The 26,553-nt window shown below is 45.8% G+C and overlaps 1 protein-coding gene across 1 annotated transcript in view; it reads right to left on the bottom strand.

Annotated features, from left to right (window-relative positions):
• Positions 1-5,570: 5,570 nt before the first annotated feature.
• LOC311244037 (carbonic anhydrase 4-like) overlaps positions 5,571-26,553 on the bottom strand; it is a gene marked incomplete at both ends in the record, with an annotated part of 95,614 nt that continues 74,631 nt past the window's right edge. Inside the window, one exon of the mRNA XM_084333447.1 lies at positions 5,571-5,576. Coding sequence (XP_084189573.1) covers positions 5,571-5,576 — 6 coding nt within the window. The remainder of the gene's footprint in view (positions 5,577-26,553) is intronic.

Below are 26,553 nucleotides of genomic sequence, written 5' to 3'. Positions count from 1 at the left end.
TTTTTCAGTCACGGCACCCTTCATGTGTTTATAGGTCTCACCCTCTGGCCTCTGAAGTTGCTAATGTCTTTTTTATTTGGGCCTCACAGGGTTAAAAGTACCCTGTGAGACCCACGGTTGCAAAATTACAAAATCACTTTTAGCCATTTAAAAAAATAATGTTTATTTAAAAAATGTTAAAGGGGAACTATTTTACTATTTCTTTCACTATTTGGGCACTTTTACACAATTCCTGTGAGTCTATGGAACACCTAGGTTTTTTTCAAAAAAAATGCATTGTTTTGTATTTCTAATCAAGTACTAAAAACCGCATTTTTCTACCTCAAGATCTTAAGCCGTTTTGAGGCTGGGCTCCAACCACTGTGTGGCCTGGTGCCAACTGCCACATCAACTGCCACATTATTATGCAGCTGAGAAATCTCTGACATCACAGATATGCACATTTTCAGATGACTCAGTTCAGTGAGGGTGAATATTGTGAGAGGAGAATTGGAAGAATTCGCCAATATGAGAATTAGAGACATATATCCTATTAATATAAGTCCACATATAGCTAAGAAACAATGGTAAACACTGAAAAAAGCCATTTATAAGATAGTTCCCCTTTAAGCACATGTATAGTCAATTGGTCCTGTTGTTCAGCCTCACAATGCTATTTGATAGTAAATGTGTTTATATGTCCCACCCTCTGGCCTCTGAAGTTGCTAATTTCTTTTTAATTTGGGCCTCACAGGGTTAACCTCTTAAGCCCGAGATATACAGTAAAAGTGTATATTTTCAGCATTATGTTTGTTTACCAATTATTTTAACTGTTATTAGTGAAATATAAGATTATAGAAATCTCAGGGCATTGAGTCGGAAACCGGCGCATATTGACAGGAGGAAGTGGCACAGCCAAAAGTGAGTCTTTTGAAGGAAGAGACTCAGGGCTTTCAAATTTCGAAAAACTACCCTACCCAGCTCACACCAGCCCCTGTCAATCATCTGACTTCTGGATTTACTTTTTAATTTCTCTTATTTTTTGGGATTATCTCCCACAAACCTGAACGTTATTGCCATAAAACAGAACGCAGTTAGTTTCTCTACCTTTCTGTGAACGTCTTGCAAAAAACGGTGTTGCAATATGATGAAAAATGGTGGAGAAATTTACATTATAAAAAAGATGGCAGAATTCAGTACTGTATCTACAAAACCTTCTGTTTAATCATCTTCCCTTTATTCATTTGCTTAGATTTTTCAGGTCTGGTCAATTTTAGCATGGTGTTATTTACAGTCAAAGATCATTTTTTTTTAAATAGAATTGATATTCTCCTTTGGTTCATTACAATTTACTCAAGCCTAGTAACAGACACACTATTTCTGACACTGATCCATATATGTCCCTAGATTCAGATACCAAGAACATGCAAATGGACCATTTAAAAAAAAATTGTAAATGTTTATTCTACGTCCGTATGGAATGAGTGACATAAAAAAAAATAAAAGCCGCGGGTTGGCCACCCCTGAGTTAAACTAACCCTGGAAACACTCACAGCATAAATACAGAGCGAGCATCAAGGCTACGACTCTAAAACAACATATTGATGCATCTGATTAGAAGACGCGCTGCCTCACGTTGACACCTTTCAAGTTCAAGTTTCAAAAAATATAAGTATAAAATAAAATAAGTATAGCATGTAAAAAATAGAAGTCCAGTTCGTAGACACAAGTGTTCAGTATGTACATATGTACAATGTTCAATGCAGAGTAGAAGTAACTGAGTTACCATACAATATACTATACAATATACTAATAATACAATCTACTATATAGTGCAAAGCAGAAATGGGATGAGGTACAATTTAGGTACAATTTACAGTAAGGTGTACTGAGGTATGGGTTGTAGTGCAAATTCTTTGCCAATAAATATAAAGTGTGTTTAGGTGTTCTAAAGTGTGTAGAGTGGGTGCTGCAGTGAGTTGTTTGTTTAAAATGAGTGTGTGCGTGTGAATGTGTGTGCTGTGAGTGCATTTGATGGTTGTTGCATAGTGTTATTGTTTGTTGAGCAACCTGATGGCCTGGGGATAGAAGTTTCTTCTGAGTCTTTCTGTGCTTGCCATGAGACTCCGGTATCGCTTGCCTGACCGCAGCAGTTCAAAGAGGCAGTTGTTTGGGTGGCTGGAGTCTTTGATAATTCTCTTAGCTGGGTAATGCACCGCTTGTTGTACATGTTCTGGAGAGTGGGAAGGGCCACTGAACGGGCCACTCTCTGTAGTCTGCTACGGTCTTGTGCAGTGCTATTCCCAAACCAGGAGGTGATATTGCCAGTCAGGATGCTCTCTATTGTACATGAGTAGAAGTTCTTAAGGATCTTCTACTTAAAACTGTTCACTCTCTCGATGCTGAGGGGGCTGTAGTCCCTGACCCCCGACCTCCTAAAGTCCACCTTTGTAGGGGAAGACGCGCTCTGATGAACGCATACAACGACATATTCACCCAACAATCTCTCTTCCAAAGACGCATCAGGTAGGCTTGGTTAGATGATGTTTAAGCCTAGGCATCTTTATAATGTTTATAATCATAAGCAAATTTTCATTCAAGAGAATTCCAACTAACGTTAGCCTAACGTTAGCTAGCTATGCGTAGCATGTCTGTGTGTGTCTTCCTTTTGTCATGTGTTATTTGTAGTGCTGTCAATCGATTAAAATATTTAATCTGATTAATTGCATGATTGTCCATAGTTAACTCGCGATTAATCGCAAATTAATCACATTTTTTTATTTATTTCTTTTATCTACCTTAAACGGATATTTTTCAAGTTTATCTTATCAACATGAGAGTCAACAAATGCTTGCTTTATGCAGCCATTTAACACAAAAGGATGAGCCCCATGCATTTCAAATCTGCATCAAATTCAAAACAGAGTGATGCACAAAATAACGTAAAAGAAAAGAATAATTTAAAACAATGAATAAAGTGTGCATGAAATAATAGGGGAAAGAAAACGTTAGGAACTTGTTACATTCACTCACACAAGGGCTGACCCCCCCCCTCTCTATCTATCTCACACACACACACTCTCTCCCAGCTTACATTTATATTTAGTCATTTAGCTGACGCTTTTATCCAAAGCAACTTACAAGTTCTGTAAGTCATCAGGAAGGGCACAAATCTATCAGCTGAGTAACAATGTTCATCAAAGTGTTGAGTGCTACAGTGTAGGTTAGTTTATTAGGACAAGTGCATGACAGTAAGGTTAGTTATAGGGTTACAACAAACAAACAGTCTCAATGAGAGTGAAGTTTAATTTTTTTTTTACTAAAACGTTAATCGTGCGTTAAAAAAATGGTGGTGTTAACAGAATTGTGCGTTAATGCGTTAATGACGCATTAACTTTGACAGCCTTAGTTATTTGTTATTTAATTTTTTATAAAGCAGCCCGTCGTTCAACGCATATACAGTACAGAAAGTGAGTTGTTTCGGTTTGTTGAGTCGATTGCATTCGCACTGCAAACTAACCACTCCAGGGTTAGATTGGAAGCGTGCCGAGACCACCCTCTCTCTTTGTTCCGCACCCGAGTGCGATTGCTGTGTTCACATATGCCCAACAACTAACCGATCTTGGGGGTGAAACACTCCAGGTCTAGAAACAACAGCTCCAAACGAGCTAGGTGTGTAAGCACCCTCAGTCTGCTATAAGCCATTCACCCTTTCTCTCTGTGTGTGTGTAATATGCATATTACTGTCCCATCCCTTGGGTCTTTGGAAAGACCATATGACCAAGACCGTTATTAAACACAAACGAAATAATAATACATAATAAATGCATACATGATCATGCAACGAAAAAGAAAATGGTTGTAGGAACAGTTTCGGGGGAGAGGGAGGTAGGGAGGGGTTTTAGTTTGTGTGGTGTGTTACAACAATAAATAACTAAATGTTCTAAATAAATAACTAACAATGGTGAACATTTTCAAATTCAAATGTGAACGGTACACAACCCTATTCAAGGGTGTTTACTAAAAATACAAAATACAAAAGTGTACATTGATCAGAATAACAAAGAGCAAAACAGTGTCAACAATAGACAATGGACAAGCACAGAGAGCAGGCCCCGTTCCCCGTACCTGGATAACTGAGTTAGCCGGATAACTTTCGGTTAAGTCTGACTTAAGCCGGACTTTCCGGCTCCCCGTACCTGGATTTTCCAAATCACCATGACAACAGATCCAAAAGTTTGAGCCTGGTCGAAAGCAGGGTTTAAGTTCAAGTTAGCCGGATCAACCATCGCCACGCCCCCGCAAAGGAGTGACAGCGTGTTTCCTGAAATTATTCCCACAGTCTAGGATCTGCGTTATACCATTCTGAATTACGTTTTTGTGCTCCATTCTTCCAGAGGGGTCTTTTGAAATGTAAAATAGACCCAAAATGCTGATACTAAATTCACTTTGTCCTAAATAATGCACGTTATATACCGTGGCGCTCGCTCGGTGCAACAACAACAAAATAAAGAATATTCTAAACACGGGTCTCTCGTTCATTAATGTATAAACAATGAATTTATCCCATCTGGCACAGTGGCTCAGCGGTAGTGCTCAATCCTGGCAACCCAGCGACCGGTGTTCGAAACCCCGTGTTTTCAATATAATTTTTTTGAATATAATATTAATTATTATACGCAAAGGTAGCCTGGTTTTAAGTTAAAATATTATAAATCTACATGCATTGAGGATGTCATTCTTTATATAGCTCTCAACGTGCACCAAATTGAATTATTCCTATATTGCAAAAAGAAGGAGACGACTGGGTTTCGAACCCCGGTCGTCTGCGTGAAAGTCAAAAGAAGAACCCGTTACACCACAGAGAAGATAAGTAAAACATCGACCATACATCAATCAATGGGTAAGGGAGCCGTATCGTTATTCTGTATAACAGTTTTACTAATTATTTTCGCTAGCAAGATCTCATTTGATTATTCAATCCAGCAGGCAAGTTTAAAGAAATATAATCTGATTGATTGAGGTAATGAGGGACTTAAAATTAGCCTATAGATAACGCATTTAACTTTGTCGGCGAGGCGATTGAGCCGTACTGCAATATGTTACTAAAGTTTTAAATCAATTAATCAATCAATGCCGCTAGAGAATCAGGATCTCTGCTCTCGACACTTGCTGCCTTCTCGGCTGAGGCGGGCACGCGCATTTATCCTGGGTCTCAAGTCTGGCTTGAGTTAACGAGACTGAATCCACCTTCGAGGAACAGGAAAATCCCGGCTTCAAACATCGGGTTAACTGAAGCTGGATAATGACATCTTGATCGACTTAGTTGAACCAGGTACGGGGAACGGGGCCCAGGAAACAAGGAACTAAAATGCACAGGGAGTGAATGACAAACGAGACACACCTGGGATAATTACAACTAGATTACTGGCAGGGTGAACTACAAAAGAACTACAGGAAACTGAAACAAGGAACTACAACTATAGAAAACAAGACTGGGAACCAAATACAATGCAAAACAATACAAAGACGTAGGGGAGGGTGTGTAGTTAGAGACCATTGACCAGTCTAATAATAATAAAGTTATTATTGTTAATACTGAAAAGAGAACACAATATAAGAAGACTAGACCTAGACAAGATAAACATAATACATAACTAAACAAACTCTAAAGGTATGGGAGAGAGAGAGAGAGACAGGAGGGGAGAGAGACAGCAAAGCAAGAGAGATGGAGAGATAGAGAGAGGCAGATACAAGGAGAGAGAACAGGAGAACACATGTCCATGGCAGAGACAGGGAAAACATAGAGAGAGGGAGTCCATGGCCCGGCAGGAGGGGCAGACTGTTCTTGTTTCTCCTCTCTCCGGTTACACAGGTGTTTTCTAGGAGTCCTTCAGGAGGCTGAAATAACCCTGAATCTCTCTGGTTGCAGGGTAATTGTGGTCCCCGCGCAGCAGCGTAACATAATTGTGATTTGGCCCACGGTGCACATTTTTACTCGCAATTCAAGCGCACACTCATGTGCAAACACACACATGCATGGATACACACAAACACTCCAGACAATTGCAAAGCAGACAATTTCTATGTCACCTTGGAGAGGCTCACCATGGAACTCCCATCCTGCAAAACGATAGGTTATGACTATAACCAAGTTCTGTTAATAGTGGTGACGCTCGGCATCACTCATGCACTATCCCCGCATGTGCATGCGCACTGAATAAAGACCACAATGTACCTTTATATCCCAATATTTGTCTGACCACACCCCTATCAGCTTACCTACATAAGCAGGTGTGTGGTCACCTGCTCTCCTCCTTCCCAAGCTTTCACCACAAGGTGAGATCAAGGGCCGCAGCGGCGTCGGATGCCGAGGGTCACCACTATTAACAGAACTTGGTTATAGTCATAACCTATCGTTCTGTATCATAGTGGATCCGCTCGGCATCACGCATGCACATATGGAGGCCGAGCGGAGCCACCGGCCGACAAATACACCCCGCTGAAGGCCCTCCACAACCATCAGAACAGGGAGGGCCGAGCCCCCCCGACCCCCCCTAATGGAGGGCACGCCCCCTATTGGGGGTTTCCCGGGAAGGCGACGGACCCGACCGTGCGAAGAGGCACTCAAGCAACTCAACGCACAGGGTGAGCAGACCGTGGCCTGACCCCACGACTACACACACGCACAACCCGCATGCCACCCGGGAACGAACGGAGGGAACAACCTCGTTACTGCCCCCAGAATCACGGGGTCAAGGGCAAACCCAACCCCGTGGCAAGGCCGTGGCAAGGACGTAGCAGCGGAGCGGGAAGGAAGGCCCAGACCCACCAAAGGGACTGGACCCCCTGGAACGGGGGCCCGAAGAATGCCATGATGCCAGCATCAAGACCCCACCAGGTGGGGACTTAGTGACCCCGCCCCCCACATCGCCAGCGTATTCGGACAAAGGCCCCTCAGCCGAGCGGGCCCTGTCCCCCCAATAGTCCACTGCCTGGCACACTGACCCTGCAGAACAGGCAGTCAGCATGGCCGTAAGCACACAAAAAAGGTTGACCAACGGAAGCAGGCGGCGCACCGGGGAAAAACCAGGCAACAGGCTGTTAACCCGAGCCTGGAGACTGCGGACGAGACAGGCGCCAGAGGGGACAGCTGAACACAGCCGCCCCGGCGGAAGGGGCGTATGCTGGCGTTGTTGCATGACCAAGCCTCCATTTAAAAAAAAACCACCCAGAGGGGTTGAGGCAGAGAAGGCTGACACGATTGGCAGACGTCATGAACGTGCAGGGGCACCCTCAACCGGGTAACCCGGGAGTTGACACTGCTCCAACACACCAGGGAATCAACCACCTTGGTGTTACCCAATGCGGTGGTTGTTCCTATAACCCCTCAAGAAAAAACTCCAAAACACACCTGCGGGTATACACCGGCTATACCGCAGTACAAGTGTTTCAGTTTTCAAAAAAGGGTTAACCCAGGCCTACGGGTCGACAAAACATTACTTCGGACCGGGCCCAGCGATACGGGAAGCACAGGGTCACCAGAGGAGGTCAAAGACCACCCCAACAGGCCCCTCTTCGCCATGCGTGAGAGAGGAGCGAAAAGAATGAAGAACCAGCCCCAAGCACACTGTACTTGGTATTCCCAGGCGGTCTCCCAACCAAGTACTAACCAGGACCAACCTGTGTAGCGGCCGAGATCTGACGAGATCGAGCGTGTACAGGTTGGCATGGCCGTAAGCCATTACGACAGTGCTGAGTACAAAATGTACCCAACCAGGGTCTCCATAGCGCTTAACCCTGTGACACCCGGACCGACCTGGCATTTTTCCCCCTGAAAAAAGCCCAAGTCCCTCAGGGTACCAGAACAGCAGATCTGCATCCCCGGCGGACAACGGGTTTAACTGATCTGGACCAGCGTGACCAGAACCAGTCCCGTGCCCTAACCACGCCGACATGCCTACTCCAGGAGAATGGGCAGATATGCGTGTTGATCTTAAACATGAAAAGAAGGCGCCACCCAGACGTTCGGGGCGAACCGCGCCCGGTGGCCCACCCCCAGGGCGTGAGACCCCTCTACATATGTTCAGATCCATTCCGTCATCATCCCCCAGATATGAACGAGAATCCGTCGACAACCAAAACAGGTCGTCGGAAGAGGAAAAACCTCCATCCCAGTTGCTTTATAAAAACGCCGTTTTAACCCCAAGCAACCAAGGCGTGCCAGTCAGTCGCCTGATTACAGAACACCCCGAGCTAGCACTATGCGTGCATCGGGACACAACCACATCAATGAACAGGCTATTTAGACCTGTCATTGAATCCCCAAGGCGCCCAGGGGAACGACAAGAGGGGTGTGATACTTCCTAACTCCAACTCTTTTTAATAGAAAAGAAGGAAGCACCAACAGTATGTATCCCAGTCTACACAGCCGGGGGTAAAATTTTTTCACATTTTTACATCCCACCACCCTCCCATAGGAAGGAGACGGAAATCCCCAGAGAGACTTCCCACGCGAGCTGTACAGATTGAAAAGAATATATTGCAACTTGAGCCATGTAAAAGTTTGGTTTTAGGGCTCTCCGGGGAGGAGGCACTGAACCCATACACACTCAATAATCGAATTGAATCGAATACACACACAATAGAGTAGGACTCCTTCTTGAGGTTCCACTCACCTTGACAATCTGAGGAGGAGGCTCTGTACTCTGAGGAGGCTCCCTCACATGGAAGGAGAGTCCCAACTCACAGAAGGCCCGAATAGGAGCTTCGTGAGGAGGAGCCCTGACCACCCCCCGAAACAGATCCATCATATGGACCTGAACAGCACACGGAAGTCCTACCAACAGAGACGCGCACAGTGACGTACTCTATGGCGGGGGGATTTCTGCGGTGCACACGCCCAATATTCCAGGGCGTGGGACAAGGAAACAGCCCCTCACCCTGTAACGTGCCGAACCGCAACGTGACAGGAACCTTGAAGGACAGGTGGGTTTACCCCTGACCAACAGAAAAAAGGGGGAGGAAAGATTACCAGTTCACCCCTTTACGACCCCACACCCATGATACGATGTAATGACAAAAAGAGTATGGCGCAGTCATAGTCAGCTCCATGAAGCGTCTAACAGCTTCACACAGCGCATGTGCTAACCTGCTATCTGATTTTTACTAAGGAAAAAACACAGAATAGAGAGGGCCCTCCAAGAGCCCCGGTACCAAACTTACACATGTGCTTCTGTGGCCAGCCCAACCCAGTTGTAGGTCACACGACACACACAACCCATTATCACCTACAAAAAATGGCAAAAAACACTCTACAGAGGAACGCCGTTTTTCATAATGAGATAATACATAATTCTCGATTAGTACCGGCCACAGGCCTTGCTAAGCACACACGAAAAGCGACCAAACAATCTTTTCTTTTAGGAAAATAAAGTTCCTCAAGCAGTTTTAGCACAACCTCAGCAATCAAGCTAAGGGTTACATCGTATCCCTACCACACAGTGACACAATATAGTGTAACAACATGTCTGAGAGGAGGATGAAGAAGTCCCCAGGGAACCGGGGGGAAACACAACCCTCCTACTTTACCCTTAATACGGCCAGTTAAACAGGTAAACCTGTTAATATGTGAAAACACTGTTCATTGTCATTACAGGCTGAGAAAAGAATCATTATTCACTCATATGTCACTAAGCATAGCTTTATAGGTTAGTTTAACCCCCTTAGTTGTGAGTACACAGTACATAAACACACATGATGTTTCTCAACACAACAAACCAGATCACATCTGTAACAAACAACCCGATTTGCATGGAGAAGCTAAATACCAGTGACAAGACAATTCACACATAACTCGCATCGTATCCTAAATGTAGTGCAGCAACACTCGTTTTGGAAAACATCGTTATTTACAAAACATTTAGAAGGGAAAGCAAGAAGAAGTGTTCAAGGTCTGGTCAGGACCTTGCCTACCAGGAGCGCAGATCAAGCAATTTGCAGTCTCTAACATGGCACCGAAGTAAACACAGCCTCCTGTGTTTGACGACACGGGCAGCTCGCTGCTCCAACCCGCCGCTACGGTGCTCCTTGTTGACGCAGTCCTCGCCGGCCTGGCTCAGGGCAGGTTCGACGAACATCCTCTGTCAAAGATGACGTCGTAGTCAAGAGTGTTAAAAACATGTTATCGTCACAGCACGTTCAACAGTGTAGCATTAAGCCAACGGCCGCTCTCGGCCGATAGCAGCAAGCTAACGTTACCTAGCCTAGCACAACACGCTTGGTAAACACAGCGAGCTAGCGCTGCAGCTAACAGCTGACTGGCTAACACAGTAGGCCACAACTAGCACGCAAGCTAATTAGCTACCACCGGAACTCGTACACAACGATACAACAAGACACTCAGACAGGCCGCCGTTCTATAACCCTCCTCACTTTTTAAGAGAAAAGAGAAACAAGATGTTAACACAGTTTACAACGGTGATTTTACCAACACCCGACGGAGCCAGCACAATTCCCATCTGGGCTGTAGCTGACTTGAACACAGATCTTCCGCTAACGAACATCCATGCCCATATTTCCTCGTGAGGGAATACTCTCATATGTATATGAAAGACGGGGCCTCACGGTGACAGAGAAACATCCACTCGTCCAGAAAACACAGGGATCACCAGTGTTATTGGTCGTGGCCCACTAGTTAACTATAATGGGCTTTAGACCAAGGTCTTCCGCCGTTGCCTAAGAGGCTGAACAAAAGACCCTAATCTGGGGCCGGCGTTCGTAAACATTGTCAGCTAGTCCCCATAGCACTAACAGACAAGTGGAGCTCGCAAGCAAAACATCACTCACCAACCTGGAACCCACCGCTTCTCACAACAGCGGCGCGTCCTACAGTCCAGCTGTGTCGCTGAAAGGCTTTACCGCAACCAGCCCCAGCAAGAAGGACTGCAGTTGAGAGGCATGTAGCGGCATAAACTCCCAATACGAAACCCGACGGAGGTGTAGAATGATCATCATCTTCCAGACACTCCAGTACGAAGACAATATCGCCGTATTTTCTCGAAAATAGTGAGAGAGAAAATAAAGATATGATGTCAACTTATCTCTTGTTTTCCAACTTCCTCCTACTAGCAACACGTCAAGTGGGGATCTCCGAAGGCTTGTGGTGAAAGCGAGAAGGAGGAGAGCAGGTGACCACACACCTGCTTATGTAGGTAAGCTGATAGGGGTGTGGTCAGACTAATATTGAAATATAAAGGTACATTGTGGTCTTTATTCAGTGCGCGTGCACATGCGGGGATAGTGCATGAGTGATGCCGAGCGGATCCACTATGATACAGAACCAGCCTTTGATCAGCACCACGGACAGCAGCCGGAGTGCCACATTTATCAACACTAATCAAACAGCCTGCCTTGGACTCAAAAAACCACAGCCTGATTTCTATGAGACAACCGAAATAGCCAGCCTACACTAACAACTCAACACAAAGGTAGCTTACACAGTATGTCGAATAAGCATAGAATAAGAAGAGCACAGCAGCTCATTATAGGCCGACGCGGTATGAATGAAAGGATGATGACACCTGATCACACAATCACTTGCATTAAGAGAGAATTCATCATGCATCATTCATCATCAAATGATCATCAGCCAAAATCCCATCACAGACACACAGATTGCAGAATGGGTACAATACAGTACGGCTCAATACGCACAATTGTTAAGGGGATGCAGACCTGAGAAAGACGTTTGTCTTGTTTACATCAGGGCCCCCATTTTCAATTCATATAGAACGACTACGCCGTAACGAATAATTAAAAAAAGATACCGTTAACTGGAATATGTTGTGCCTTTACACATATGTTGGATTATGTAATAGGTTTGTCATGACAAACCAATAAAATATCGCATTGCCGGCTGTCTCTGGCTTGTTCCAGCGGACACCAGAGCTCAGCCAGCGGCGAGAATATGCTGCCGCGAGCGGCATCGCGGAGCATATTCTCGCCGCTGGCTGAGCTCTGGTGTCCGCTGGAGCAAGCCAGAGACAGCCGGCGATGCGATATTTTATTGGTTTGTCTTGACAAACCAATTACATAATCCAACATATGTGTAAAGGCACAACATATTCCAGTTAACGGTATCTTTTTTTAATTATTCGTTACGGCGCAATCAATACTTCCATGCATTCGGGACCTCCATGTTTTGGGGGTATTCATCAGACAAATCAGATCCGGGGATTCGGCTCCCATCAGTCGGGCAAGAACTGCGGGTTTTCAGCCTCTCTCCTCTCTCGCGGAGCTTAAGGGGGAGCTTAGTATTCCTGCCTCTGAGGAGGTGGCTACAACATCAACACACAGTGACTACATGCAGTCACTGTGTGTTGTTGTAGCCAGCGGGTAAATCGCGATTTTTTTATTTGTTTGTCATGACAAACCAATTACATAATCCAACCTCTGTTCAAGACTGGAGATAAACACCACTTCACAAATTATAGGCCTGTTTCTCTACTTCCTCAGTTTTCAAAAATATTAGAAAAACTCTTCAACAACAGATTAGATAAATTCATTGACTAACATAATTTACTCACCGATAGCCAGTATGGATTCAGAACACACCGGTCAACATCACTAGCGTTAATAGAACTCATTGAAAAAATCACAAATTCCATAGATAAAAAAATAACATGTAGCTGGAGTATTCATTGACCTAAAAAAAGCATTTGATACTATTAATCATGATATATTAATCAGGAAATTGGAGAGATATGGGATCAGGGGGGTAGTATTGGACTGGGTGAGAAGCTATCTAAATAAAAGACAACAATTTGTGACAATGAGAGATTATAAATCTGAATGTTTGGACATTGCTTGTGGTGTCCCCCAGGGGTCAGTGTTGGGTCCAAAACTGTTCATCTTGTACATTAACGAGATATGTAAAGTATCCAATATATTTAAATGTATTTTATTTGCGGATGACACTAATCTTTTTTTTTCTGGTGAGAATGTCCAGCAGCTTTTAGAGGTCATCACATCTGAAATGAAGAAATTGAAGGAATGGTTTGATAGAAACAAATTATCATTGAACTTGAGCAAAACTAAAATTATGTTGTTTGGGAACATATTGGGAACAGATTGGATACTCAGGTACAAGTTAAAATGAATGATGTGATTATTGAAAGAGTTTATGAAAATAAATTCCTAGGTGTAATAATAGACCATAAAATCTGTTGGAAACCTCACATAAAACATGTCCAATCTAAACTCTCACGAAGCATTTCAGTCATGAGTAAAGTAAAGCACATTCTGGATAGAAAATCACTCTACATTCTCTACTGTTCACTAGTTTTACCATATTTAAATTACTGTGCTGAAGTCTGGGGAAACAATTATAAGTCTACACTACAACCACTTTTTATACTCCAAAAAAGGGCCATAAGGATAGTTCACATTGCAGGTTATCGTGATCACACTAACATATTGTTTTTGGAGTCAAAGACATTGAAGTTAAATGATCTTGTGGAATTTAAAACGGCACAATTAATGTATAAAGCAAAAAGTCATGCACTTCCAAGAAACATTCAAGAATTGTTCTTTGATAGGGAGGGGGGTTATAATCTGAGGGGAGAACACAATTTAAAGGTGCTAAACGTACGCACTACCATGAGAAAACACTGCATCTTGATATGTGGAGTGAAACTGTGGAACAGTCTAAATGTGGTGCTAAAGCAATGTCCAAACATGAGACAATTCAAACTGATGTATAAGGAAATTATGTTCACAAGGTACAGGGATGAGGAAGGGACTTGATATTCACGGGTGTTTACATTTTTATTTTGTTTTCTATTTTATTTTATTTTATACATATATAGTTTTTGTTTTTTGTTTTGCATATATATATATATATTTTTTTCTTTCTTTTCTTTTTTATGTTTAAAATAGTACACTCATTTGAGTAGTGGAAAAGGGGTAGGATTAAATAAGTGTATACTTCTTCCTACTCCTTTTCGAACATGCAGATTGAGTTGTTTTGCTTTTTGTTATTGTTTGTTGTATTCATTGCATGTTCGAAATAAAGACTTCAAATCAAATCAAAAATCAAATCAACATATGTGTAAAGGCACAACATATTCCAATTAACGGTATCTTTTTTAAATTATTTGTTATGGCGTAGTCAATACTTCCATGCGTATAAATAGAGCGGCAGCGGTGGATAAGGGGGCGGGTCGCGGCCAATCAGTGGAACCCGGAAACCGAAGTCCGTTGCAGAAAGGATACACTCTACTCTGACAGCTTCCTACATGGGCCCCTGACAGATTCCTACATGGGCCCCTGATAGCTTCCTACATGAGCCCCTGATAGCTTCCTACATGAGCCCCTGATAGCTTCCTACATGGGCCCCTGATAGCTTCCTACATGGGCCCCTGATAGCTTCCTACATGGGCCCCTGATAGCTTCCTACATGGGCCCCTGACAGCTTCCTACTGTACATGGGCACACCGTTTATATGTCGTTATTTACGCCAGTGGTCCTGTGTCTCCCAACCCCGTTTATCTCCTCCTGTCTCTGACATGCTTTAATGAGGATTCTGAACTGTGACCGATGCAAATCGGCTTCTGATTTCACACATCTGTCAGCCCGGCATTACAGTATTTCTAATAATGGTCTTGCCTCACTGCGTTTTAGGTAAAAACGCCAGCTGGTCGAGGCCAGCATTGATTAAATTAACTGGGAGGGCTCTGGAGGAATGCCAAGTCCCTATAGCTCAGTGGCTTTATGTATAGCATAATTATCTGACAGCACCTGGACACACTGTCCACCCAACAAATAGGGTAGGCATTGCTGGGAAGGTAATGGGCATTGCATTTAATAATAATAATAATCTTCATTTATATAGCACCTTTCATACACAGAGTGCAACTCAAAGTGCTTAACAGAGACACACCTTCTTTAAACAAGTCAAGAAGAAAAAAACACAGTAAGTCAAGAAAAAACAAGAATACCATTAGGTCCATGAACTCAAAATAAATAATAAATGCATGCATGCATGCAACACTCCCAGACGTACCCCACGCGAAGGTAAGGAAAAACTCCCTAAAACCTAACAATAGGAAAAAATGCACCACAGGCAATGTGGAGGAGAGAAACCTTAGAAGGGCCAATTCAAGGGGGGATCTCCCTTCTTAGATGTCGGTGATATTAGTGTTGCATGTTAAAAACAGGCGAACAGCTGGTAAGAATGCACCCATGTGTGTAGTGAAACACAGATGAGTGCATGCGATAGCAACTGAACATTTTGAAAAATTTAATATAGAGTTGATAGTGATAACAACTGAACATTTTATAAGATTAAAGATAGAACTGATAGCGGCTCTAGTTGAGGCACAGGGGTGCGTCCTCCCGGGACGTTCTACACTCTGGTCATCACTCCGAGACAGCCGAAGACAGGGAGACAGGAGGCGACGCAGAGAGGGTCGCATCCTCCCAGTCATCACGGGACGTCAAACATTCCGGTTATCACTATGAGACAGCCGGAGATAGGGAGACAGGGGGGCAGCTAAAAGCAAGAGTATAAAAATAGGTCTTGAGCTGTGCCTTAAAGCTATCCACAGAGGCTGCCTGTTTTATATGTAGTGGGAGATTATTCCATGCCGTAGGCCCATAGAAACCAAAAGACCCACTGGCAGAGGTCATAGTTCAAGCCCAGGTCCCTGAGCTTGGCTATGAGTTTGGAGGGGACTATGGTATTGAATGCTGAGCTGTAGTCGATGAACAGCATTCTCAAATAGTTCCCCTGCCTCTTGTCCAGGGCCCCGTTCCTCGTACCTGGATAACTGAGTTAGCCGGATAACTTTCGGGTAATTCTGACTTAAGCCGGACTTTCCGATTCCCCGTACCTGGATTTTCCAAATCACCATGACAACAGATCCAAAAGTTTGAGCCTGGTCGAAAGCAGAGTTTAAGTTCAAGTTAGCCTGAACCATCGCCACGCCCCCGCAAAAAAGTGACAGCCCGTTTCCTGAAATTATTCCCACAGTCTACGATCTGCATTATACCATTCTGAATTACGTTTTTGTGCTCCATTCTTCCAGAGGGGGCTTTTGAAATGTAAAATAGACCCAAAATGCTGATACTAAATTCACTTTGTCCTAAATAATGCACGTTATATATACCGTGGCGCTCGCTCGGTGCGATGTACACATTATGACGTGGTTATTTTAATTGTAACTGGGATTAAGATGTCTGATGAGATGCGCTGTTTGACGGATTTGAGAAATTGAATGAGCCGTTGACGTCACATTAATGAATGAGGATAAAGAAATAAAACTTCATTCAAAATAAAGAATATTCTAAACACGGGTCTCTCGTTCATTAATGTATAAACAATGAATTTATCCCATCTGGCACAGTGGCGCAGCGGTAGTGCTCAAGCCTGCCAACCCAGCGACCGGTGTTCGAAACCCCGTGTTTCCAATATAAAAGAGAGCCGTATCGTAATTCTGTATAACAGTTTAACTAATTATTTTCGCTAGCAAGATCTCATTTGATTATTCAATCCAGCAGGCAAGTTTAAAGAAATATAATCTGATTGATTGAGGTAATGAGGGACTTAAAATTAGCCTATAGATAACGCATTTAACTTGTCGGCGAGGCGATTGAGCCGTATTGCAATCTGTCAATAAAGTTTTAAATCAATTAATCAATCAATGCCGTTAGAGAATCAGGATCTCTGCCATCGATACATGCTGGCTTTTCACCTGAAGCGGCCGCGCGCACTTAGCCTGGGTCTCAAGTCTGAATCGAGTTAACGAGACTGAATCCACCTTCGAGGAACAGGAAAATCCCGGCTTCAAACATCGGGTTAACTGAATCTGGATAATGACATCTTGATCGACTTAGTTGAACCAGGTACGAGAAACAGGGCCCAGGTGTGATGCTGCTGTGTGCAGCACATGGGCTATGGCATCCTCCGTGGACCTGTTGGGGCGATATGCAAATTGCAGGGGGTCCAGGTTGATGGGGGGGGAGGAACAGATGTAGTCCTTCACTAGCTTCTCAAAACACTTCATGGCTGCAAAGAAGGTAAACATCTCCATAGGCTTAGAGTGGTGGCAGAGAGTGGTATGAGAGGGGCAAACTCCGTGGCAGTTAATGTGTTAAGTAATTGGCGTGGTTTATTATTCACACATCATTATGCACATGAGACCTTCTCTCGTGAGAGGCGACGGAGGAAGAGACAGAGGGGGAGGGAACATTCCCTTAAATACCTCTTACCTGACGTCAGCTCCAATAGCTACGTCTCCTTGCGCCTATAGCGCCCTCTTGTGGAAACAGTTAAGCAGTTACATGCAATCATACATAACACATAATCTCAACACCCCCACTTTTGGCTGTCGTGTATACTGTACAACTTTTCCAAAGACATCTTTCAAAGAAAATAATACAGTTCAGAACATCAAAAAGAATATGGCAGTCAATATTACATAACAGGCAATATTTTACACACCAAACATGACCTCTGCAAATCTTCTCATTTGAGTTTGGAGACAGGCTTGGTCATAGCATCTGCAACCATGTCGTCTGTAGGACAATAAACAAGTGTCATCCTTTCTTCTCTGATGACAGATCTGATGAAGTGATATTTTATATCCACATGTTTACACCTCTGTCGGCACACAGGGTTTCTAGCAATTGCAATGGTTCCCTGGTTGTCTTCATAAACAACAGTTTTCTTATATACATAGGTATCCATTCCTTCGAGCAGTTGTTCTAGATAAATACATTCTTGTATTGTCATAGCTAGAGCCATGTATTCGGCTTCACAAGTTGATAGTGCCACTGTGGGCTGTTTCTTTGTTTTCCATGAAACCAGTCAGCTGTCTGTGTTCAAACTCACACAATACCCTGTGGTACTTTTTCTGTCTGTGGTGTCTGGACATTTGTAGGGGCCAGTTTCGAATTGCAGTCTCCCGTAGGTGTTTTTTGAGAGTGTTTTTGACAGTGGGTAGTGATTCACATTCGTTTACAGCTTTGGGTAGGGCATTCCACATTGATGTGGCATAATTGCGAAACGTGTTTAGTCCCTTGTTTGAGCCGAATCTGGGTTTAACATGATTTGTGGAGCTCCCTCTGGTGTTGTGATCGTGGTATTCACTGACCTTTGGGAAGTATTTTGACATGTACATACGGGGTGGTGCCTGTGTGCTTATTGAAACACCTGTTTCTGGTGTAAGCGGCTTCTTGTACCGCATAATGCCATAGACTCTTAGGTAAGTTACCATCTATTAGCTTACACCTAGCCATTTCGAAGATAGTGCGTCCTTCCCTCTCTGCTATCCCGTTCTGGTGCAGGGAGTAAGGACATGACGTCTCGTGTCTTATCTTGTTCCTTCTCAACAGTGATTGGAACTCTCTATTTGTGAACTCGGTTCCGTTATCGGACCTCAAGCATCTTATGTTGCCATAAGGGGCTACATCTGCAAGGAATTTCTCCGTGGCCTGGAATGTGTCACTCTTTGCTTTGAGAAAGTAAACAAACACTGCCCCTGTACACACATATCGCTGCTGTCGGGACAAAACCTCATAACCCCATTTTTTTTATTTTTTTTTTTATATAAATCAACTCCGTAGATCATCCTCCATATGTGTGTGTGGGTTTCACAAAGTTTAAACAATGGGAAAGCATTAAACCGATCATCTGTCTAAACCTCCTAACTCTATTCACCCTCAAATCTGTGTTAGTTTTTTTCATCTGCTGAAAAGTTGGGTTTTTGGAGTTTTTGGACAGTTTTTGGACAGCAGCGATATGTAAAAGACTGTACATATTTAAAGCCACCTGTAACTGAGGGGTACAATTCCCTGACTGTATTGTTAGATATGATATTTAATACTAGGGATGTCCCGATCCGATCACGTGATCGGAATCGGCGTCGATCACGTGCTTTTCAGAGTATCGGGGATCGGGAAAAAATAATAATAAAAATCGGCAGTCAAAAAAAGAAAATGTTTATTCAACAAACATGACCATGTCCACGTCTTAAACTCATACGGAGGCCTTAGTTTTGGTTTTAAATTACATATAATATATCATCATTAATGTATTTATTGTCACACAGAGCAGAATAATTATCCACAACAAACACATTCCCCTTTAATTTTCACCGTTGCAACAAACATTCCCTTTAATTTAGACGCTACACGCTACACGCGACCACAACAACAACACGTCGCTCCCGAAACACGGTTAATATCCACTGACTTGAGCAGCTAGACTTAATGTCAGAGGTTTGGAACTAAGCATTTTAAAATATAAAGTCAAGCCAGTTGCAATGTTTGCAAGGAGGAGATTCCGCGTGGAGGAAAAACTCATGAAGCAGCAGGCTGGAGGCGAAGTTTTCAGACTAAATTTTCACCTGGAGGATAACGTTACGTGACTGAGGTTTATCGTCGGCGTTTCAGACCAGAATGGACCATTACGTAAGTCGAACACTGAATGTATACTAATGTGCAAACATATATTGAAACTTTTAATATTTCTTATATGAAGCAGAAGCACATTTCTCAGGGTGAATGTAATAACAAACGCCTCCGCACTCGCGCCCCCGGACTATTATAGGCAACAGATGGGCTTGTCTCACTCTGCCAGTTTCTGACAAAAATGCGTCAAAATTGATTACTAATGTGAAAGATCGGATCGGAAACGATCGGATCGATAGATATTTAAAATCACATGCTCGGGATCGGATCGGAAGCAAAAAAAGGCGATCGGGACATCCCTATTTAATACCACTACCTCATGTACTTTAACTTCTGGCCACCCAGTACAAGATATAAGTATGATGAACACTTTCCCACCTGATGAAACGAACCAACACAAATGTACCAAATCGAATATTTAATACAGCAAAGGGTGTATACAACATTCACTTAATTACATTTATGATTTGAAATATGGAATATGCACTTTTATGGCAAATGAGTATTCGTAGGTAAATCAACATTGAATGTCCAATCTCTGGTTGCGCAGGGAGTAAGTATACAACCTGGAATATTTAGGAAACGATAGCGATGGTACTTAAATGATTATAGCTGGATACACTAAGGGGGGGGGGGGGGGGTCCCGCTGGTTGTAAGACAGTAGGAGGGGGGGGTTAGAGAAGCCGCTGGCGGTATCCCATCTGGCCGACGGTGTCTTGGGAGAATCCAAAGTCTTGGACACGGTGCCCACAGAACCTCGGGCCGCAGACGAATACAGCTGGACCCTCTGTGGAACGGTATCTGCCGGTCCACAACGGAGAGACGTGGTGCGACCTCACGTGTAGAGCGCCGCCTCACCTGGAGTCCTCTCCGGGGGGTAATTCCAACACTCGGCAGTGTTGGCCTTTATCCATGGAATAATCAAAGCACACGAAGCATAATCCAAGAGCCGTGGAAGGCTCGCCGTCGTCTGGGTAGAGTAATCCAATATACAGGTCCAGTCGCTCTTGACCCGGAGCTCCTCGGATGCAATCACCACTAGGGGTCTGACCAGCCTGGTTAAGCGTCCAGATAACGTCAGGAACGATGGGGGTGCTGATAACTGTAGAACTCTAACCGAACGATGCACCATACATAAATAGACTATTATTAGCTTAATAGAATACGTCCAACTCGACGGTATGGTGCCAAACTATGACCATTCAACTATTAATCTACACGATATCTCAATGCCTATTCTGGGCCAAATAGGCCTTACTACACCGCACGTGCGTCGTGGGGAGGCTTTTGCGTCTGTCACTCTGTTGGAGGGTAAAGAACTGGACTAAAAGAAAGTTCTACTTTACGAGCGCCATATATATATGCGCTATGAACAAATAGTACCATTCGTATTTCGCCCGGCATATTACTGCGCGGAACCGGGGGTTGCCTCGACATGTTAGGCGGCACGATTGAACTTGGACCTAGGGGTATGGCAACCTGGCGCCAGGTTCTCGTCCAATGGTAGAATGAAACTATTATGGGCTGTTTAGTAGAAACGGGGATATTCAATGTATATTGTACAAGGAATATACAGGGGATATCAAACGATATACAAATACAATTAAATATATATATATAAATAAATATACATATTCGGTTTAATCTGATCCTTCACAACAGCCGCCCCCTAATTAGTCCCACCTAATTAGCTAAGCAGAGACAGATTAACCGCACTGTCTTCCACTCAAGGTCCGCTGTAAGGGTCAGTCAACTCACAAAGTCATAGGGTCATGGTCATCATCGATAGTATCTGGGAGTCGGGGCAGTTCTATGAGCCTCGCCACGGGACGTGTGTAGGTGCGCCCTTGGACGAGTACTTCAGCTGCTCGGACCTTGCCATCGGCACCGGTGATCACTTTGCTTACGCGGCCAGCCGGCCACATAGCTCTGGGGAGTGACTGATCAATTATCATGACGACTGTTCCTTCTGTCAAATTGTCTCTCTCTTTTACCCACTTCTGGCGGGTCTGTAGAGACGGTAGGTAGTGAAGTAGGAAGCTGCTCCAAACCTTGTCAGCTAGTACTTGGCTGTACCTCCACATTCTTCGGCCGTTCGCTTCTTCGGGCCTGTACATTGTCTGGGGTAGCGCGGGGTCCAGCCGCCCCATTAGGAGTGTGTTGGGGGTGACTGGGTCGACATCTGCTACATCACTGGAGACGTAACCGAGGGGCTTTGAGTTCAATACTCCCTCGATCTCCGTGAGGACTGTCATTAGGACTTCCTCTGCCACAGTCTGGGCTCCGAGTACGGCATACAGGGCTGTCTTTATAGAACGTACTTCTCGTTCCCAGGTTCCACCGAAGTGGGGTGCGTTCGGGGGATTAAACTGGAAGTCAATCTGGGCTGGAGCGAGGTGGGTCTTAAGTTCTGGGCCCATAGCTTGGAAGCTCTCTCTCAGCTCTCTTTCTCCGCCTTTGAAGTTGGTCCCGTGATCAGACAACAATGTAGACGGTTTTCCTTTCCGTGATATGAATCTCCGGAAGGCCATAAGGAATGAGTCTGTGCTCATGGTCGGAAGGAGCTCGATATGTATCGCTCTGGTGGTCATGCATTTGAATACAATACCCCACCGCTTCTCGGTGCCTCTTCCTCTCTTTATATACAACGGGCCAAAACAGTCCATGCCTGTGGAGTGGAATGGCTTGTCGCCGATTCGGAGGCAGGTCAGCCATCCGTGGTATGCTGGGCTGCGCGCACCACTTACGGCAGTCTAGACAGGTTCGCTGGAAGCGCCGTACTGCTTCTCTCCCTTGCAATATCCAATAACGACGTCTGATCTCCGCGAAGACTCTCTCTGCTCCTGCGTGGTGCACATCCTCGTCGTATTTCTTTATGATCAGCTCTGTGACCTTGTGTCGGCTGTTCAAGACGATCGGGTGCTTAATGTCATCTGGTAGATCGGGGGCTCTCCGCAGGCAACCACCCACTCTGATGAGATTATGTGCGTCACTCTCTGGTGCCAGGTGAATCAGTCTGCTGTCTGATGGGACGGGGTTTCCTCCCTGTAGACAGTCTAGCTCGTCGGGGAACGAGTCTCTCTGGGCTCGTTGTAGTAGAAGAAGTTCTGCTTCTTCGTAGTCAGCTGCTGACATGTCAGTGGTGGACTGAATCTCTGGGTGGTGCCGCAGGAATGTTCTTTGTTGCGCACTCTCTAGGGTAATGCAGTCATCTATGTTGGGGTCTGTGGAGGCGACAGTGCTCAGTCCACAGAACATAGGCTTCTTGTTCTCAGCCTCCTCGTTACTTGCTTCCCTCGGGGTGGGCGTAGGCCAATCTCCTTCCGGGAGCTGGAGGAATGCTGGTCCGTCACTGTAGATGTTGCGACGGGTTAGGTCATCCAGGGACATTCCCCGGGTGATGACGTCAGCTGGGTTGTGTTTGGTATCCACATACCTCCAGCTTGCTTCTTCTGTTAATTCTTGAATCTCGGTGACTCTGACTCCCACGAAGACTTTGTATCTGCATGAATCAGACTTAATCCATGTGAGTACTGTCGTGGAATCTGACCACAAGATTGTTCTATGCACCGGAATGGTGAGTTCACGTTGGATTAACGTGGCTAGATGCGCTCCTGCGAGGGCTGCGCAGAGCTCTAGACGTGGGATAGATTGTTGCTTACGTGGGGCTATTCTTGAGCGGGCCAGTATGAAAGCAGTGTGTATCTCTCCTCCCATCTCTTGGGCACGCAAATAGGCAACCGATCCGTAGGCTACTTCGGAGGCGTCGCTGAAGACGTGTAGCTCAATCTCGCATGTCTCTGGCCTCACTGTGGATGGGAAGTAGCTGCGGCGTATATTGACACCTGGGAGTGAGCGGAGTTCTGTCTCCCACTCTCTCCATGTTGAGGCAAGGTGTGCGGGTATTGGGTCGTCCCAGCCCTGGTCCTTGTCCCATAGTGCTCGTACAATCATCTTTGCCCTGGTGGTGTAAGGTAGAATACATCCCAACGGGTCATATTGTCTGGCGAGTGTTCTGTACACACTCCGTCTGGTGGTCGGTATCGCCGCCGACCTTCCTTGCTATGGAGCCAAGGGTTTGTGTCTATAATGGAGCGAGTCTGTTTTGAAGCGCCAGACTAATCCTAGTGTCATTTCTTGGGCTTCTCCTGGGATTGTCACCATCCAGGTCTCGCTGCTGGCAGCCTTGTCTGCGGAGGAGAGGCTGCGCAATACGTGCGGGTCACTGCTGGCCCACTGCCTGAGATCAAAGCCTCCTTTGATTAGGGAGGCGCGTAACTTGATTAGGAGAGCCTCGGCTTCTTCTTGAGTCGAGACGCTTTGTAGACAGTTGTCCACGTAGAAACTGTTCTTCACACTGTGTTGGACCTCTTCATCTGCTGCTGGGTCCTCTGTGACGTGTTTCTGTAGTGCAAAGGTAGCACAGCACGGGCTGCATGTGGTTCCGAAGGGGAGTACTTCCCACTGGTAGATGGATGGGTTCTCATCTCCGATCTTCTCTCTCCATAGGAACCGTAGCAGAGGCTTGTCCTCCTCTACTAGTCTCACCTGCAAGAACATCCCTTTGATATCCCCGCTTATAGCCACCTTGTCCTGGCGGAAGCGCAGTAGCACGCCTAGTAGAGAGGGGCCGAGTGTGGGGCCGGGCAAGAGCTCTTTATTCAGATTTTGGGATCCGATCTGGTAGCTGCAGTTAAACACAATGCGATCCTTGCCATTGTGATGGACCTTGTGATGCGGCACGTACCATGATTCGGTCGTCTGATCGGCCTCTTTAATGTCAATCTTTGTTACGTGTCCCGCTGTGATTAGCTTCTCAATCTCAGCTCGGTACACACTCTCTTGAACGGGGTCTTTTGCTAGGCGCCGCTCTGTGTTCAGTAGATAGCGCTCCGTGGCGTCTTTCTTTGCGTGAAAGGTGGGCATTCCTTCTCGCCTCAGGAGTGGAGTTGCGTATCTCATCACTCCGCCGACTGTGACTCTCTTTGTCCCCTGCTCGAGTAGGTTGATGGCGTAAATGTCTTCTTTAGAGCGAATGTCTTTCTTTTCGTTCTTAAAGGGCATTGTCTCTAGGGTCCATAGCCTCTCGACATGCTGCAGGAGAGTGGTGTCTTCTTCTGTCGTTCTGGAGTGGAAGCAGCTAGTGGCTGCGGTTCGGTTGAGAGATTTAGCGAGGGGGCCTTGTAATGTCCATCCTAGGCGGGTCTCGACTGCTGCAGGACAGCCTCGGGGGCCTGTATGGACCCGAGCCTATCAACAGGGTCGGGGTAGCGCCGTCTATGAGCGGGATAGGTAATTGGCGCAGGTGCACATATTTATCCATCAACTTGGTGACAGGGTAGGTGTACTGCGATAGTCCTATTTCTTGGCTGGTGAAAGCATTTGTGATCTTGTACCGTCGCTCTGGCTGCCCGTTGGCTGCGATAGTGAAGGAGACATTCTCGCCCTTTATCGTCTTTAAATCTCTTCTTATTGTCCGAATCGTCATTTCGTTCTTGCTCCCCCGCAGTCCCAGCTGAGTCGCAGCGGAGGCGAGCAGAAGGGTCTTCTCTGACCCGTCATCAAGGACGGCGTAAGTGTCCATGACTTTATCCTGGTAGCTCAATGTCACACGGACTACCTTTAAGAGCACTTGAGCTCCGTTGCTGCTGGCGGGGTCAATGTACATGACACTTGCCTTGGTGCCGCTCCGTGGTGCAGGTATAGGCCGTCTTCCGTTACTATCGTGTAGTATATCTAGATGGGCTCCATCGCACCGGCTGCACCTTTTCTTTAGGCGGCATTCGGCTGCCATGTGGGGCCGCGCACATCGATAACAGCGCCGGTTGGACTTTATCCATTGGCTCACTTCTTCTGCATTCATCTTTGTGAATGAGTCACATTGTGACAGCCAGTGTTCTTTCTCACAGTAGGGACACGCTATCTTCCACTTCTCTTTTCTCGAGGGGGTGCTGTGACTCCTACTGCTCGGTACTGACTCTGATTGGTGCATGACAGTCACCGATCTTCTTCCATCATTTATTCTCCTGGGTCCCTCTCTGGAGCTTGGCGTGCTCCGCCCGAAGGTGTCCAGTCGTAAGCTGCTGACCTCTCTCGCCAGGAAGTCGGCCAGATCAAGGAGGGATGGCTCGGGGCCGTCGGGATCTCGGTAGTCCCTCTGCCGCCGAAAGCGATCCTGTCTTGCGGGTGGCAGCTTCTCCAAAATCCTCTCAACGTTAGAGTTGGCGTACAGCTCATGCATGCCCTTCTCCCGTTGAGCTCCCAGCATCCCCACCAGGGACTGCACTTTGATTGACAGGTCGTCTAGTGAGCGATTGTCTGTGGCTGGGGGTAGGCGGTCAATATGCCTTATCTCCTGGATTACGTAATCCCATATACGTCCATATCTTTGATCCAGCGCTGCAAGGGCCGCTGTGTATGGGGTCGAGGAGGTAGCATAGGCTAGCGCTATATTGTGCGCTCGCGGTACTTTCAGGTGCTTCAATAATATTGCATACTTGTGGCGTTCATCAGCGACATCCACCATCATTGTCTCTAAGCACATCCGGAGCTCCGTGTACTGTGCTTGACTCTCATAGGCGAAGTCTGGGAATGACGGCGTGGCGTTGTATGACGCCGTGGATGGCTGATACATCGGCGAGCGTTGGGGGAGAGACCTCCTGGGCGAGTCCCCTCTTGCGCCTCGCTGTGGGCTGGTACTGGCAGGGTACCATGGCCCGCTGGTCCAGGTACTGTTCCTCGGGGCTGGTCGTGCGTCGTGCTCACCCGTGAATAGAGTCGGGGGTCTGTAGCGCAGCGCCGCGGGGGTATAGCCTGGACTGTATGGGACCTCCTGGTCCGGTGGAGTACTGTGCTGTCGTCGGGCTTGGTTCTCCTCTTCTCCCTCTTCTTCTTCTATCAAATCTTCCAGATCCTGTAATCGTTTATTTAGCTTCTCCGCAGTGTAGGCCGCTCCTTACTTGTAGCTGGGTCTCGCTTGGACCGGTATGGGAAGGGGGTCTGCGGGGGGTCTAGACTCGGTCTGTTGGTCAAGTTCAGGGTCGCTTGCTCGTTGCGGTGACGCTGCTCTTGACTGTTGTCTCGACGAGTTCCTTGAGCCCCT

The sequence above is a fragment of the Notolepis coatsorum genome (genome assembly GCF_963971535.1).
Source record: "Notolepis coatsorum genome assembly, chromosome: 17".
NCBI classification, from domain to species: Eukaryota; Metazoa; Chordata; class Actinopteri; order Aulopiformes; family Paralepididae; genus Notolepis; species Notolepis coatsorum.
This window is presented reverse-complemented; position numbering and strand designations above follow the sequence as displayed.